This window comes from Lutjanus erythropterus, chromosome 5 (assembly GCF_056507025.1).
Source record: "Lutjanus erythropterus isolate fLutEry1 chromosome 5, fLutEry1.hap2, whole genome shotgun sequence".
In the NCBI taxonomy this organism is placed as follows: Eukaryota; Metazoa; Chordata; class Actinopteri; order Lutjaniformes; family Lutjanidae; genus Lutjanus; species Lutjanus erythropterus.
The window spans coordinates 11,890,101-11,905,645 of NC_139321.1; the positions used below are offsets into that span (position 1 = coordinate 11,890,101).

General features: G+C 39.1%; 1 protein-coding gene across 4 annotated transcripts in view; it reads right to left on the bottom strand.

Annotated features, from left to right (window-relative positions):
- The window catches only part of LOC146326527 (mitogen-activated protein kinase kinase kinase kinase 4), a 71,539-nt gene that overhangs the window by 23,336 nt on the left and 32,658 nt on the right, over window positions 1-15,545 (bottom strand). Inside the window, exons 15-18 of one of the 4 annotated variants that reach the window (XM_084718816.1) lie at window positions 10,409-10,474; window positions 4,761-5,105; window positions 2,422-2,556; window positions 332-469 (exon numbers count right to left, since the gene is read on the bottom strand). In XM_084718816.1, coding sequence (XP_084574942.1) covers window positions 332-469; window positions 2,422-2,556; window positions 4,761-5,105; window positions 10,409-10,474 — 684 coding nt within the window. Of the gene's footprint in view, window positions 1-331; window positions 470-2,421; window positions 2,557-4,760; window positions 5,106-10,408; window positions 10,478-15,545 lie in introns of all 4 variants that reach the window. The other 3 variants (XM_084718815.1, XM_084718818.1, XM_084718817.1) reach the window with 3 other exon arrangements.

The following is a 15,545-nucleotide window of genomic DNA, read 5'->3' on the forward strand; positions in this document are numbered from 1 at the left end:
AGCCCCTCTCCTCCGACAAGCATATACACTAACACACACACACGTTCCCCAAAACACAAACACACACCCGCAGTGTGCCAACCATGTGCTGTGAGCACCACTTCCTTAGCTTGGTATGACCAGAATACAGGATGCCAAACACATCATGCCAACCTCATGTGATGCGGGCCACATCCTGCGCCCAGCATGACAATAACAACAACTTCCCCTTTCAGTGATGGCCAGGAAAACAAAAAAAACCCCAGTTTATCAGTTTCATGTTTTGCCTTTTGTCATCCTACCAGCTGACATGGAAATTTATGTCTCAGCTTACACGACAGCTGTTGCTCACCTTCGGTGGCGTCTCGATGGAGTCCCAGAAGACGTCATCTGTTGGGGACATAGGGGAGAACAGGGACAAGGGGGAGATGGCCATATCTGACATAGAGCTGCTGTGAGGAGCGTCTCGACTAGAGCGAAGATTGGCATTCTGGGAAAACAAAAGATTCATTTTAGCCACATCACAAAATTACAACAATCACAGGAAAGATAAACGTACGATTTCTGAGTGGTGTAGTAAAAACTAGGTCACGCGATTGAGCGCAGATCTCTGCTGGGCAACCAGAACTGAATATTTGGGATGTAAACCTAGGGCTGGGCGGTATGACAAAATTTTCATATCACGTTTTTTTTAAAAATCATATCGGTTTCACGGTATTTGACGGTATTTTTTTTTTCATGCAACAGTGTTCTTACCCACAATTTCTTCTACTGAGAACAGAATTACTGCAGTTGATTGTCTTCAAATAGCCCATTTTACTGTCACAAGGACTGTATCATGTTTTTTTTTTTTATGTCCAGAAAGGTAAAAGCATGACCCCTTCAAAGTATGGTTACCATCACATGGACGACTATACAATTAAACGTCCCCACCCACGCTAGTCGGAACCAGAAATACTAGTCATTTAAAATATTTAAAAATGAAATATTTGTCAATATTTCATTCATGCATGATGCCAGTTATCTGTTGCCGCACGGCACTAGTCGGGGCTGCGTCTCTGTCAGACGGAAGCCCCTCTCACCCTGCTTGTATGAACCGATCGCCGTGGCAACACCGGATGTTTACATCAGCGAGGTCGGACAGATGAGTGTAGACTGTGATAGAATAAGCTGATATATATTCACTCGACTGGAGAAATGTGACCGCATTAAGCACAGACACAGACACAAACCTGCAGGCGGAGCTGCTGCTGCTGCTGCTACTACTACTAGCTGCTAACGTTAGCCACACTGTGTGTTAGGCTGGAAGCTAACGTTAGCCACACTGTGTGTCAGGCTGGAAGCTAACGTTAGCCACACTGTGTGTCAGGCTGGAAGCTAACATTAGCTCTGGGTCCTTTACCTGCAGACACTGTGACCCTCTTCGGTCTAAAAAGGTGAAGCATAAGCATGTAAGGTTTGTAGTGCACAGCGCGAAGTAGCGCGCATTTAAGCGGCATTTAAAGTACGATTTGGCGATTGTAGACTGTGATTAACGTCTTCAAATGGCTCTTAATACACACAGTAGTTTTTTTCGGACAGTGTTTAACATTAAAAATGAATAAAATTTGCCTTGTGTTTTCTTAGTGACTATTTTAAATTAAATTTGGCATCTAATCAACAGAGAAATTAGTTGTCAGGAACATCCCTGGTACACACGCTCAAGCAAGCATACCTGTGGTGTTGGTGTGCAGCAGTGAAATGGGTCCCCGCTGAAACACTTTGCCGCCGCGCACGTTCTGGACGTTGTTTCGACTATTCACCGGTATGGCGGTATATGAAAAATTCATATCATAACGAAAATAAAGACCGGTTTTCGGTACGAACCGGTATACCGCCCAGCCCTATGTAAAGCCTTTGTAATCACAAACATTTTGATTTGTAACTGTAATTTAATTACATATTTTTCCTCAGTAACTGTAACGAATACTAAAACTAGTAGGTGCGTACCAGTACATTAATCTGGATCGATACACTGATTCAATTTTTAATGAATCAATATGATCGATGCAAAGTGAAAATCTTTAAGCTGTACCCTTAATTTTAAATTCCCATAGCATGCCTTTCTCAAAACTGTCTGGAAGAGTTCGGTCATTAAATTATTGAATCATAATTAAGTTGCATTTTGTGAGTTGACAAAAATGTAACTGAATATATTTAACGGACACACGACATCCTGATATTGATCAAAGGCCCATGAATTGAATTGAATCAAAGTCGCATCATTGCAGACTCTGCAATATCAAATATTGTATCGCTGTCCAGTGAATCCATATAATATCATATCGTGATGAACTATCCTGATTTACATCTCTAGTCACTAATTACACCCCAAGCCTTGCTTTGCCTGAATACATTCAGTGGAAATCGTGGGCATGTGTAATGTGATATAACTGTGTATACCTGGCTGAACTGAGCTCTCTGCATGGCTGGAGTACAGGGACTAGAGCTGCTCCCAGAGCCCAGCCTAGAGTGCACCTGGCTGGGCAGACCAGCAGCCAGAAGCAGCCTGGCTAGGTTTGATTCTTGGATGTCCATCTAAAAGATAAAACACATGTAAGACTGTGTGTGTCTGCAGTCATAGAAAGACTGTTTAATTGCCTGTTTCCTCTGTTTTCACACACACACACACACACACACACACACACACACACACACACACACACACACACACACACACACACACACACACACAATACAAGCCTTACCGTCAGGCAGTGACCATGTTTTATACATTTAAAGCTGAGTAAAATTTTGGTTTAAGTTAAAAAACAAAGTGCATTTTGCAAGTGTAATTTGCAAGTGTCATGCATAAATTTCATGGCTTGATCTTGGCTCCAAAATTATTAAAAGCGCTCCAGAAGTCTCTTGAGTCAGTCACAAATGATCATTAGTGACATCAGCTGTGAAGATGTATGCTGATTAATTAATAAAGGATACTGTCCCAATACCTACACGAGTTCTGTCGCAAAAGTTCATGACATGATGGATTCAGCTTGAACACAACATTTACACATTTACATGATTTTTTAAAAAAATACTTACATAAAAAATAAGTAATTACTATTTTCAGAATTTGTACAGCTTATTCAGAGTAAAACTCAATGGTTTAATGGTACCTAAAGAAAAAAAATTCTCAAAGCCTTTATCAGCACATCTAAATTGTGATGTCAGGTGTAATGGAAACAAAACAGGAAAATGCCCCCTTTTCGACTCTGTGGCCATATCAGTGAATCAAGCTTGACTCTGTGTCTGATGTGAGATGCTAGGAGACAACAAACACATATGACAATGGGACTGTTCCATTTCAGATATTATTATATATTATAGATTTCAGGTTTACATTAGAGATTGTGTAGATGAGACACCAGATTATGTTGAAAATCAAGCATTTCTCAAAGAACATATTTGAATTCTGGCATGATGGTTAAGATCAAGCATTTTCCAAACTCTCAAGACGAACCCTGTATAGTAGTTGAGTTGTGAAATGCTTAAATTCTAGTATTTTTGAAAGAAACTGAGTAACAAACAAACAAACAGATATTACAAATTAGGCTGATTTTAAATACATAGACCTGTGAAGAAACTTTTAATGTTTTAATAATGTTTCATTTTCCATTTAAAACATTTAAGAATTTAATATCCCAGCAGACATTGATGATGTTAGCCGTTACTTTACGGGATGCACAGTATATTATGTGAGATTCTCTCTTGCTAGCTATGATATATTGATGCATATATAATGTTGGATATGACATGAATGATGGGTAGTCCTAATCATGGCCAGGTGGGCATGAAACTACACGTGCATGTGATGCAGCCATGACACATCACCTTTGGAGGCTTGCCCTTGGCTGATTCAGTGCTTTAGACATGACTGCAGTCCATGTACAACACTCTGGAGAATCACACTTAAATAAGTAACTTCATAGAAAACTTCTCAGTCTGACTTTTAACTACAACTTTCTTGACTTAGTCAAAGTTTAAGGTGCTTCATCATATCTAATAAAGTTATATAATGGTCCATAAATATTACAGCTTGGTGTTTTAATTATAAGTTCAAAATTCCACATGTACTGTCGATTTGTCAGGCATTAACATCCTTGGCATTAAATAAATAATAGTTTTATGTAATTTCAAGCACTTGCTGATCATCTGATTGCTTACGCTGGAAGAGTAGCTACAGGGCACATGAAAGATGGAAAATATGAATGACCGTTAAGTCATCAAAATCTGATTTGTCAAACTCAACAGAGTTCTGGAGGACGGGTTGAGTAAAAATTAAATAATTAACATGACTTTTTTGAAACCCATGGTCAGCCTTTGTACTCTTGGTTTGTTTAAAAAGTCATCTTATAGAGATGACACCTTTGGTCTGTTTCCTTTTCAACTTCCTTGTGCGGTTTAGCTACACTGCTAAGAATAGAAGGTGTAAACCGCACGTCAGTTAGGTGAATGTCTTAGTTTTCTACTTAACCCAACTACATTCTATCAAACATTTTCGTTACTTTCTCCAGAACTTTGTTACCTTCAGGTGAAAGAGGTCTGTCACCTGAGATAAGGGTGAAGTGACAAACCAAAAGTTGAGAAAAAGGAATAGGAGGAGGGAAAAGATTGCAGAAATAAATCATTAAACTCACTTTCACTGAGTTTAATGGTAGAGACAGAGTGAAACAGGCTGAAAGATGTGGGATGGAGAGGTGATAAAAGGTGCTAGACAGCTGAGGGAGGCAGGATTTTACCGCTGAGCGCTGGCTGTTTGCAGGGCGGCTGGGCGAGGAAGCAGCAGCGGCAGCAGCAGCAGCGGTGGCAGCTGTGTTCCCACTATTAGCTGTTAGCTTCTGGACTGCTGCCATAGACTTTTCTCTCTGCCTCTGCCTCTCTCTCTCCCTCTCTCTCTCCCTGTGTCTGTGGTCGTGCTGCAGCGACAGGAGCTGGGTTTGGTCCTTGGGCAGGGTGCGGTGGGATCTCCTGCCCGCTGAGGGCTGCTGATGCTGAGCCAGAGGCTGGGGCTTGGCTTGTGGCTGTAGCTGAGGCTGGGAGAGCTGGGCCTTGTGCTGAAGCAGCTGGTTTGGAGCCACGGCTCTCTACGTAGCAAACATGAAAAGCACACATAGGAACTGACAGAGCCTGGGAGTGTCTATTTGAAATGATATACATGTATATTATGTTGTGAGGCAACAGTGTATGTGCAAATTTCAGCTTTTTTAAGATTTAAGAGGTCTGTCATTACAAAGTGAAAAAACAAGGCAGCTAATCCTTGTCTGATTTCTAATTTGTCACGTTTAATGTGGATGTCCGGCCAGTGTTGATAGTAAATGTAGTCCCCTTTTCACCCTGTGCTCCAATAACAGTTGAGCAAGCTTGGTACCTTAGTCAACTTTCTTCTTTCCTTGTTCCTGTACTGAGATATGCTAAGTGTTAGGCTTGTCTATGTTGAAAAGAAAACCAAATTTTGAAGATGTTTCTAAGATGTTGCAGAGGGACCTTTACAGCTTAAGTTAGCTAACATTAGCATAATGCTAGTCAACTAGCTAGCTACTCAACAGTCAACATTAATCACTGGCTAGCTGGTTAACAGCTAACATTAGCTAGGTAGTGAGCTAGTGTTATGCTAACATTAGATAACTTAAGAGATGACCCTATATTTTGTTTTTACAGGAAAAGGAGAGAGAGCAGGACTTAGGAAGGGTAAATTGAAGCAATAAATTCCGCAGTGTGTGCCATATTAACCAAGAAAATGGAGTTCTTCTCTATTTTTGTAATCTGCTATGTTTTGGCAAACAAAGTAAGGGATAGGGTGGTGATAACATGTCACCATGGACATGGAAGTCACAAGCTTGAATGCAATGCATCCTGGTACACACAGGCACTGATGCATGACTCCTTGGTCAATATAGCACACATTGAGGAATCTATTGCTTCAGTTGACCACATTTACCAACACTGAGCTGGTAAAAATTAATTGGACATCCACAATAAAATTGCTGAATTCCTTCTTTAATACACAGAGGTATTATTAGTCTCGGACTTAGAATCAATTCAGACTTTTTTTTTTTTTCAGAATTTTGCTCTATTGCATTTGTACCTTCAACCTCACTAGCTATTTTACATGAACAAATCAATAACACATGCCCTGTTATAAAACAAGTGTGTCATTTTCATCAGATTTCAACCCATCTTGCCAACATTAGCTGAATGCACTTAATAAGATTTAATTAAATTTTCCATATTTGTTGTTGGATTACTATTTTCTCATTTTTGTATCGTTATTCTGATACTGTAGAATGGTCTATATTTGCTCATCAAATTTACAGAAATGTCTTAAGTTATTATGATTGTTTAACTTTAAGCGTACAAATGACAGGGATAATGAGAGCTAATACTTGAAGGTTGTTCTGTGGTAAATATGCAGATTTATATACAACAGGTCTGACCAACATTGAAGTTCATGTATGACTCACTCTTCATATAAAATTATTAAATTTGCACAAAACTATTTGGAAGTTTTCATACACAGGCTAGTTCCAAGTAAAAATGGACACTCCCAGGTTCTGCAGAAACTGACAGACAGGCCACGTGTGCTGCATGAAGACCTCACACAGCATACACCTTATCATCAAGCTTATTGTGACATACATTCACAGAAGCACATAGGAAAGAAGCTGATTTGATTCGCTTCTTTCCTTGGTGTAAAACACGGACCAACATGTGAAAACATTCATAAAACAGCATTCAGTCTCGCGCTGGCAGTGAAGCGTGGACATACGATGGCAGCTGCTTCTCTGGCTCGGGAAACTGATTTGCAAGCACAACTTTCTCCAGAGTAAATGCAATAAAAACACAAATAAAGAACCACTACTGTCAATGACAACTCACAACTCTGAGTTACAGCCGTCTTAAAATCTGTTTTTGAAACAGAACCAACCACCATTTTATATTGAGAGGATGAGAGATTTTTCATAGACATTGCATTTATGTACATGAAGCTATTTTAAGTTTTGCAGATCAGCACCTAGGTTTGCCTTAACAGCCCAGAGAAGATTAATATAAAGTTACGCAGTAGTGCTTTTGTTTGATTTGCGCTGAGACTAGCCACATGAAACAAAAAATATATATAAATGCATGACACTATACTGCAGTGTATTATACAGAGCAGGCTGCAGGCTTGTACTTAATGTAAGCAGACACTTTCAAGTCATCCAGGAAGCACACAAACTCCAATTCATCACTTCTGCTTTAGTGACCCTTAAATGTACTTTCAGGGTTAGGACAACAAGCCACATAATTCCTCCCACACCAGAAGAACGGAGAGAGAAAACACTTGTTGTGCCATCGTTCCTTCCACTCAGGACTTGAACATGCCTTCCACATGCCAACTAGATGAGATGAGATTTATGTGAATGTCGCTCTAGAGGCTAAACAACCAGATATTTGGTGCCGCTTCTTGAGAATGAGAGGACACAAGGTCAGAATACTCAACATACCAAACTAACTGTGTTCAACCAACAGCACTTTAGAGATCAGCATTCTGGGTCACTGGGAACAAGGCTTAATTTCTCAACAATATGACAAAACACTCATGGATGGTATGTTGCAGATAGCCGCCGTATTACAACGAAAGAATTGTGACTTGAATAAGACAGCCTAGTTTCTCTACTTGGTGACTTACACAGTGATTATTATTAGATTGTTATTCAGAGAGCAGGGCTGCCAATGGCCAATATTTAATGATAAAATCAAAACAGGAACATGAAAAGTCAAGTATGATGTCATCATTTCATGCGCATTACAATCTAATACATGGTTATCTGAGCCAGTAACATGTTGTTTTAAATGGAATGTTTATTAATTAAAGAAGCTATTCTGGAGAAAAATACCAACGCTTTGGGCTGGTGACTCAAAGAGAATCACTGACAGCATCTTATACCATGATATATATATTATAACACTAGCCTATAACAGTTTTCCATTAGATTTGGTGTCATTTACAGCGGAAAAAACATTTTATCATTTAGAAATGACAGCGGTAATGAAGTACATTTAGTTAGTTATAGTACAGGGTTCTCAAGTGACTTTTTCAACACTGTTTTACAGAAGCTACTTTGAAAAGGCTGCCTGCAGATGTGTCTGCAGACATGTTTTTTGTTTTTTTTTGACTTGTGATCATAGGCATCGGCTGATGCTGATTATCTCAAAATGTCAGATAATCCACTGATTAAATTAGTTAAAGTTAAGTTAAATTCTGTCATTTACAGCTCACTGACATACACCGGTGTGTGTTAAAGCTGTTAAATCTTTATACATCAAAATCTATCTATGCTGCCAGTAAAAATTTGACGTGTCTTTTTCTGCTATGTCCAACTTCCCAGAAAATATGTGCAAACTATTTGCAAATAAGTTGGGTAAGCATAAAGTAAGACATACAAAATAAATGGCAACAAAACTCAGATATAACATCTATGTTAAGTTAGTTGACTAGAATTGTTGGATGAAAATTCTACAGCCAAATGAAGAGTAATCTTAAAATAAATTTGACAGTTTCTTTGAGATTTTAACATTTACACGAAATACATCCATGTAACCATCTGTGTAGTGTTGCAGGAGGCTGGAGTGACAAAATAAGACCAAAATAAATCCTTCTTTAACACTTACTGAGTTAATGATATTCCATTTGTTGAATTTTACAAATCTACAGGCTATAGAGTAAAAGTCAAAGCAACTCTCATCTTACCACAGAATCATAACAACATGACAGAAGACAGGTACAACAGAAGAGAAGAATAGAGAGATTAGGGCTTTGGGGAGCCAGTTTGGAGAAGAAGAGAAAGTGTTTGAGTAATAGAGAAGAGACAGCAAAAACTAAAAAGAGAAATATTTGGTGAATTTGTATGTCTGAAACCCCCACTGAGATTAGATAGTAACATTTTGGAAGACAAAAATGAGAGAGAAGCCGAAAGAGAGATGCCAGAAATGAAAGAGGTCACACGCTGTGATCGACGGAGGGAGGGATGAAGAGAGGAAACAAGCGAGGAAAGGAGAGAGAGCAGGCATGCTGGGATCAGCACAGACAGAAGGAGGGAGATAGTGAGATGGAGAGGGAAGGCTTTAAAACAAAAGTGACGGCATGCTGTGATAAGCATTGGTTTAAAAGCTTGTCAAGATCTGACACTACTGGTACAGTTCAGTCTGTGTCACTGTTGACTCTGTGAATCCGCACTGGAGTCCCACACAAATACAGAATTAAAAACCCTGATCTTTGAAAGTCTTCTTGAATGGGATTACAAACTTCCCACCAGGGGTGTCAGGCATCTAAAGCATGACTGAAGCACACTGTCTTCTTCCATTTCAACACATTTAGCATATAAAGACACTGTGAGATAATTGATTTTATTCATCCCCATTCATTCTCCTTCCTACCCAGTTGCAGTGTCATATAATCTATTCCTCTTCACTTACACTCGCTCTTTCGATTCATGTCAATGGGGTCAGTGACACACACAACACCATTAAATTCGTCTGTCACTCTGTCTCTCTTTGACATGAACAATTCCTCTTGGATCCAGTCTTTGGATCAAAGCATATTCTTTCTACATCTTTAAGCATCTCTGTTTCAGAAGTCAGCATATCTTCTTAGAGATGTAACCAGCGATTATTTTCATTATTGATAAAGCTGCCAGTTATTTCTGATTAATCGTCTGAGCTTTAGCATGCCAGAAAATGATGGAAAATACCCATCTCAAAGTCCTGAAGCCCAAGGTGTCTTGTTTTGTCCGATCAATTGTTCAAAACCCAAATATATTGAATTTACTATCATTAAAGACAAAATAAAGCAACAAATTCTCATAACTGAGAAGATGAAGCAAGACAATGGAATTGGAATTATTGCTAGAAAAATGATTAGAGCAACTAATCACTATCAAAATAGTTGCAAAAGACTGACAGAAAATTAGTTAATCAACTAACCATAAAGCAGTAGTTCCCTACGTACAAGCACACAGTTTCTTGTTAAGTCATTGTATCAGATAAAACAGGCAACAGATTAAGTAAAGAGTTATGAAAACTCATATATTGGAAGGCATGTAGAAATCATGATAAGAGAAAGAAACAATCAAAACATAAATTGTGGAAATAATAGAAAGAAGGAAGAAGAAAGAAAGAAAGAAAAGAAAGGATGAAAATCCTCCTGAAAGGTTAGTAGAAAGCACACACACACAAACCCAGTTAACACATCGTAAACTCTCGTTACTGACCAAAACCACCAGCAGCATTAAGAATGAGCCCATGCTCTAAATGTTTTGGGAGAAATTCCACCTGCCTGAACTCATCTGAAAAAAGGAGGAATGAATGACATCTAAGTAAAAATAAATACAGAGTGAAGGTCTGTTACCTGCTCTGCAGTGGAGTCCAGAGGCCTTACTGACACATCGGTGCTCCGCTGTCTGCCTGTATGGTCCTGCTGGAGACACACACACACACACGCACCATACACACAAACACAGACACACACACACACACGAACAGATAGCCACATGGTTGAATTAAGATATCTATCATAATGTTCCATGATTTTGATTAAGTGCATTTTACCTTAATTCCAACTCTAAAAATGATCTTGTTCCACCTTATTGTTTATTTGCGTACAGTCCTCACAAGAATAGCAATACACTGACACCACACACACACACACACACACACAGGCATGGAGGCTTACTTTAATTAGGGGTATAGTACGCTTCTGAGCAGAATTCTGAGAGGTGGGAACTAAAATATTCAGAGTGTGCAAGATGGCATGGAGCTTTTAGCCAACGCCCCTGAATCTAAATATTTCATTATGACCTCTTTTTGAAACTCTCCTGGAAAATCCTTGTACATCCAAAGAGTCCAAACTGCATGTTTTTACATCAACAATGTTTAATTGAATATATCAGGATTAAAATATTTGCAGTGGTGGCACCATTGCCTTTAGATTGTGTTTATTTGGCTTGGATCTGAAGGGTCACATTCATCAGAGCTTAAGCTCAAACGGCAGCTTAACTGGATGACAAAGTTTGTGTATTCGATAACAAACTTAAGTGCCCTTCGAGCTATAATCCAAGGTGAGCATTTGCACAGAATCTCAATCTGGTTTTAACAAAAATGACACCACAAGATCTTCATCACCTACTTGTAAGTGTTGCAGAGTGAGACCTTAGTGTTCTATTAACCACTGACTGCACATCTGCTGGCGTGTAACAGGCAAAGAAGCACTAACGATCAACATGATAAAAACATGTCACAGCAGGATGTGGTCTGACAATGCTGTAGGCATGAAATTGATATCACAGAATAAACCATGGCCTCATTTGTAACTCTTTTAATAAAAGAAAACACCTTACACCTTCATTTTATTTTCAGTCTAATTGTTAAGTTGCAGTAACTTCATCGTGTTATCAATATTTGTGGGAAGTGTGTGCATTCTAATTGCTCATTTTTATTCGTAACAGTCTATTTTTACAATTCTATTACATCCTTCCCAAACTAAGCAACCGGTGAAAATACACACAGGTTTTCACGGTAGCCATTTTGTAGCTCTGTTTTATAGTGAAAACAGTTCTAAGCATGCATAGTTTTAAGCATTTCCTTTCCTACATTCAAGCATTTACACAAACTCCCACCTGACAGCTGCTTACTACATGCACTCTGCTACTATTTTGAACTGGTGTAACTGGGGGTTCAGAGAAATACAAGATGCTAGCAGCTCTGTGAGATTGTACTTATGTACAGTTAGCTAAAGGCTAACACCAGAATGCTACGATGCTACAATAACAATGTTAAAATGCTGATGCTCAGCAGGTATAATGTTTACCATTTTTGCCACCTTGTTCTGTGTATTAGCATGCTGACATTTAGATTGCGAGATCACAAGATCATGCAAGAATCCATTCTGCCAAGCTTCCAAACCTCAGTGGTTCAGACTAATCAGGATCCTATCAGGAACTACTGGCTGCATACTGGCATGGTTTAGGCGTGACGACAGCGAGAACTGACACTCAAGGCACTTTTCATACAGAACTGATCTACTCTTTATAATATCATTTATAGAGGCCCAGTGGTTCCCATTAAGAGCAAACACTAAGGCGACAGTGGCGAAGAAAAACTTCCCTTTAACAGGCACAAACCTCGAGTGGATCCAGATTCTATGTTGGGCGGCCTGCCATCTGAAAACAACAATAGTGGCAAAAGCGTAGATGCTGCTATAGCAACTGTTATGTCAGAACTGGAGAGCATCTCTTTGTTGAAAGAAGATCAAAGAACAGCACTGAGGGCTTTGCTCGATGAAAAAGATGTTTTTTGCTCTAAAAAAAGCCCAGGCTTTGGCTGATTGGTTGTAGTTAGCCAGTGACATAAAGATGGTTCATCCATCCAACAACACAGTTTCCAAGCAGGACTTCTAAGATGGCTCGGTTAACAAAGAATCTGCTGCATCAGATAAGGCACTAGATGAATAGTCAGCTGATCATCACAGTGATTGCAATTTGTCCTGAGGGGGACATAAGCATCTGTAACCATGGAAATTACATGGCAATCCACTCAATTGCTTGAGACATTTCAGTCAAAACCGCACATGGCAATAAAAGAAAAGGTCAGGGAATCACCAAAGTCAGTAGGATACATCATCTGACTGTGAATCTGAACAGCATCTATCTAATGCTTGTTGAGATATTTCAGTGCAGACCAAATCTCATGTGGTTAAATCTAATGGTTCTGAGATCTGAGTATGAATGAGCAATATGGCTAAAAATCTTCTCTCACACTATACATAATTTTATACCACGGTAACAACATGTATCATGATACAGTAATTATTCTGCAAATTCAATAAGGAAGACTTAAAATAACTATATCCTATGTCATCACATTTGATTCTTCTCTACTTTTATTTGAAACTTCCATACAAACAAAGACAGCTGCCTCACAGCTTCCAATCATTTTAAATATTGGCCCTACAGGTTTTAAGATTAACAGCTGCAAATAAATACAAGCCTGTATGGCTGCTTGCTCTGTGGAAAACCACCTTAGAGACACATTGCTGCTACCAACTGTCCATTCTCATGTCATATGAAAACACAGTAAGCATTCCTGCTGTCCAAAACACGTAACCTCTGAGGCAGCAACATTCACACGATTAGAGCTCCTATGGTGGAAATAGTATTGGCAGATCTCCAATAGTAGACACATTTCACCTTTGTACAGTATATACCATTACATTAACAACCCTACATCTGAGTTTTCATTTTATAATAAAGAAGGAGCAGCATATTTGTATTTGCCAAGCTATGACCACTTAATGTTGGGTAGTTTTAGAAGTCCTACTGCAACACACCACTGCAGTGTAAGGCAAAAACACCCCTAATCATAAAACTGTGCACAAGGTGCAGAGTTGCCTGTTAACAGTAATGGCACCTTCAAAATTCTAGTTCAGGTACTGTGACTAATAGCAGCTCCAGTGCCACTGCAAGTCACATAACCAGCCATCTATTTTCTATACCCACTTATCGCGTTCAGGGTCGCAGGGGGCAGGACCGTCTCCCAGCATGCACTGAGGCAGAGTAGACCGCACACTGTTGTGTAATTGCCCCCTTGATCATTCACTTTCCCTGCGCAGTGTGGTGATTCAAACTCTGAACCTGGCCACTTCTCTCATCTTTGCAACACAGCACCAGAATATGTGATGTGATGCCAAATCAATCAATGTGTGAAATGATTGGAACGCCTGCACCCGGACAAGTTCTTCATCTGACAAAATACAAGACATCACATCACACACTCACTGAACCTGTCACTTAATTAAATGCAGATGCATTAAAACTTAATGAAGCATTAGATAGATCCATTAAGCATGCTGAACTTAATGACTCAGAGGCAATCTGTGTAATCAGAATCTAATACTTACAGATAGCTTTCTGCCACACACACAAATAGACATATAATATAACTAGACAGATATTAATAGCATTGAAATACAGTGTCTTCTACATGAAGAAATCACGGGCGTTAACCTGCTCTTTGGCGTTAATATACACCTACTGAAAGTCACTGGTGTGTGGGATGGATTCATTAAGCATGTGTTAAAATTAATGACTAAAAAATGAATCTGAAATAGTAGAAAGAGCTATGTGTCTTTTTTTTAATGACTGGAATTGGCAGAGACACTTCAGCCTGTCTCAGTGTGCATACAGACACACAAGTGGGCACACAACTGTTGTTTTGTAACACTTCCTCAAAAAGGTGATTTTTTTCAGTTCTCACAGATTTGTGTGATGTTATAAATGAAGTTTTAACAAGGTAAAGGATAGTTTTATAAAGAAATCTGCAGAACAGAAGCAAAACAAAGGATTTCTGGAATGTGTTCAACCTCCAACTAATTTACAAAAACTTTGTAAAGTGCTGCGACATGATAATTTATTTCATATTGTATGTATGAACCTCGTCCTTTATATAAATTTAATTCATTAAGATTTGATTCAAGCAGCACCTGCATACTACAAGCCCTGCTTGATATAAAATGTATTAAAAAATGAGAAGAAGCCTCCTGTTTCTTGTATTATGATGAGATTAAAGTTGATGGAAATGTGTCCAAAAGGTCACTTTCCATCTCATAAAGTTTTGTCCTCTCATAATTATAAAATTCACAGATATGCCCTTAAAAACCCTCTTCTGGCCCGCCGCGTCAAGGAGAGAATGTTTTTATCACCAAGCTGACAGGTGCAACCACTACATCAGTGCATCGTGCATCAAACACACCTCGCGCTTACAGAGTTTGGTGAGGAAAACAAGTTAATGTGTTAACTCACTGCAGCATCAAATATTCAGAGAGCCTAACACACATTCACAGACACACTGTCTGAGTGTTTCACACACTCACCTGCCACAAGGATTTACTTCTGACAGGTAACTTGGGTTTTTGGTCCATATACACATTATGCAACTTAGATCAAATTCACATCCAAAACAATCCAGACTTGAGGCTGTTTTATTCATTTGAATCCAAGGTGTGACTGGCCAGGACACTCCTGGTACAAAGTTGTTCTGAGGGGTTAGTTCGGATTCACTGAAGTCACACAATAACACAAACAAATTAACCAAGACAGCAGTAGATCAGCAACTCCTGTGTTCTACAAGGTGCTGTTTTTACCAAAGGAGTCTGGTTGGTTTGGAGAGAGTGCTATTTGGCTTATATAACACCAGTTACCCTTCAGAAAAAGGCTGTCAGGTGACAAGGTAAAACAGTGAAACTATTCAAAATATAGTGTACACTTAAACTGATATTGAACTTTTTAAATGGGCTTTTTTTTAGGTGGCTTAAATACATTTTGCTGCTGACCCTGTCCATAGCAGTACATTGCTTAGCTAACTACACTGATACTCCTGCTGCTTCTCCAAAGTGGGGGAGTACCAGCCACCATCTGCTGTATATAATGAACTGACTACAGATAAGTACCTCATTAAACCCCACTTCAAAAAATCTGCACTATCCCTTTAAG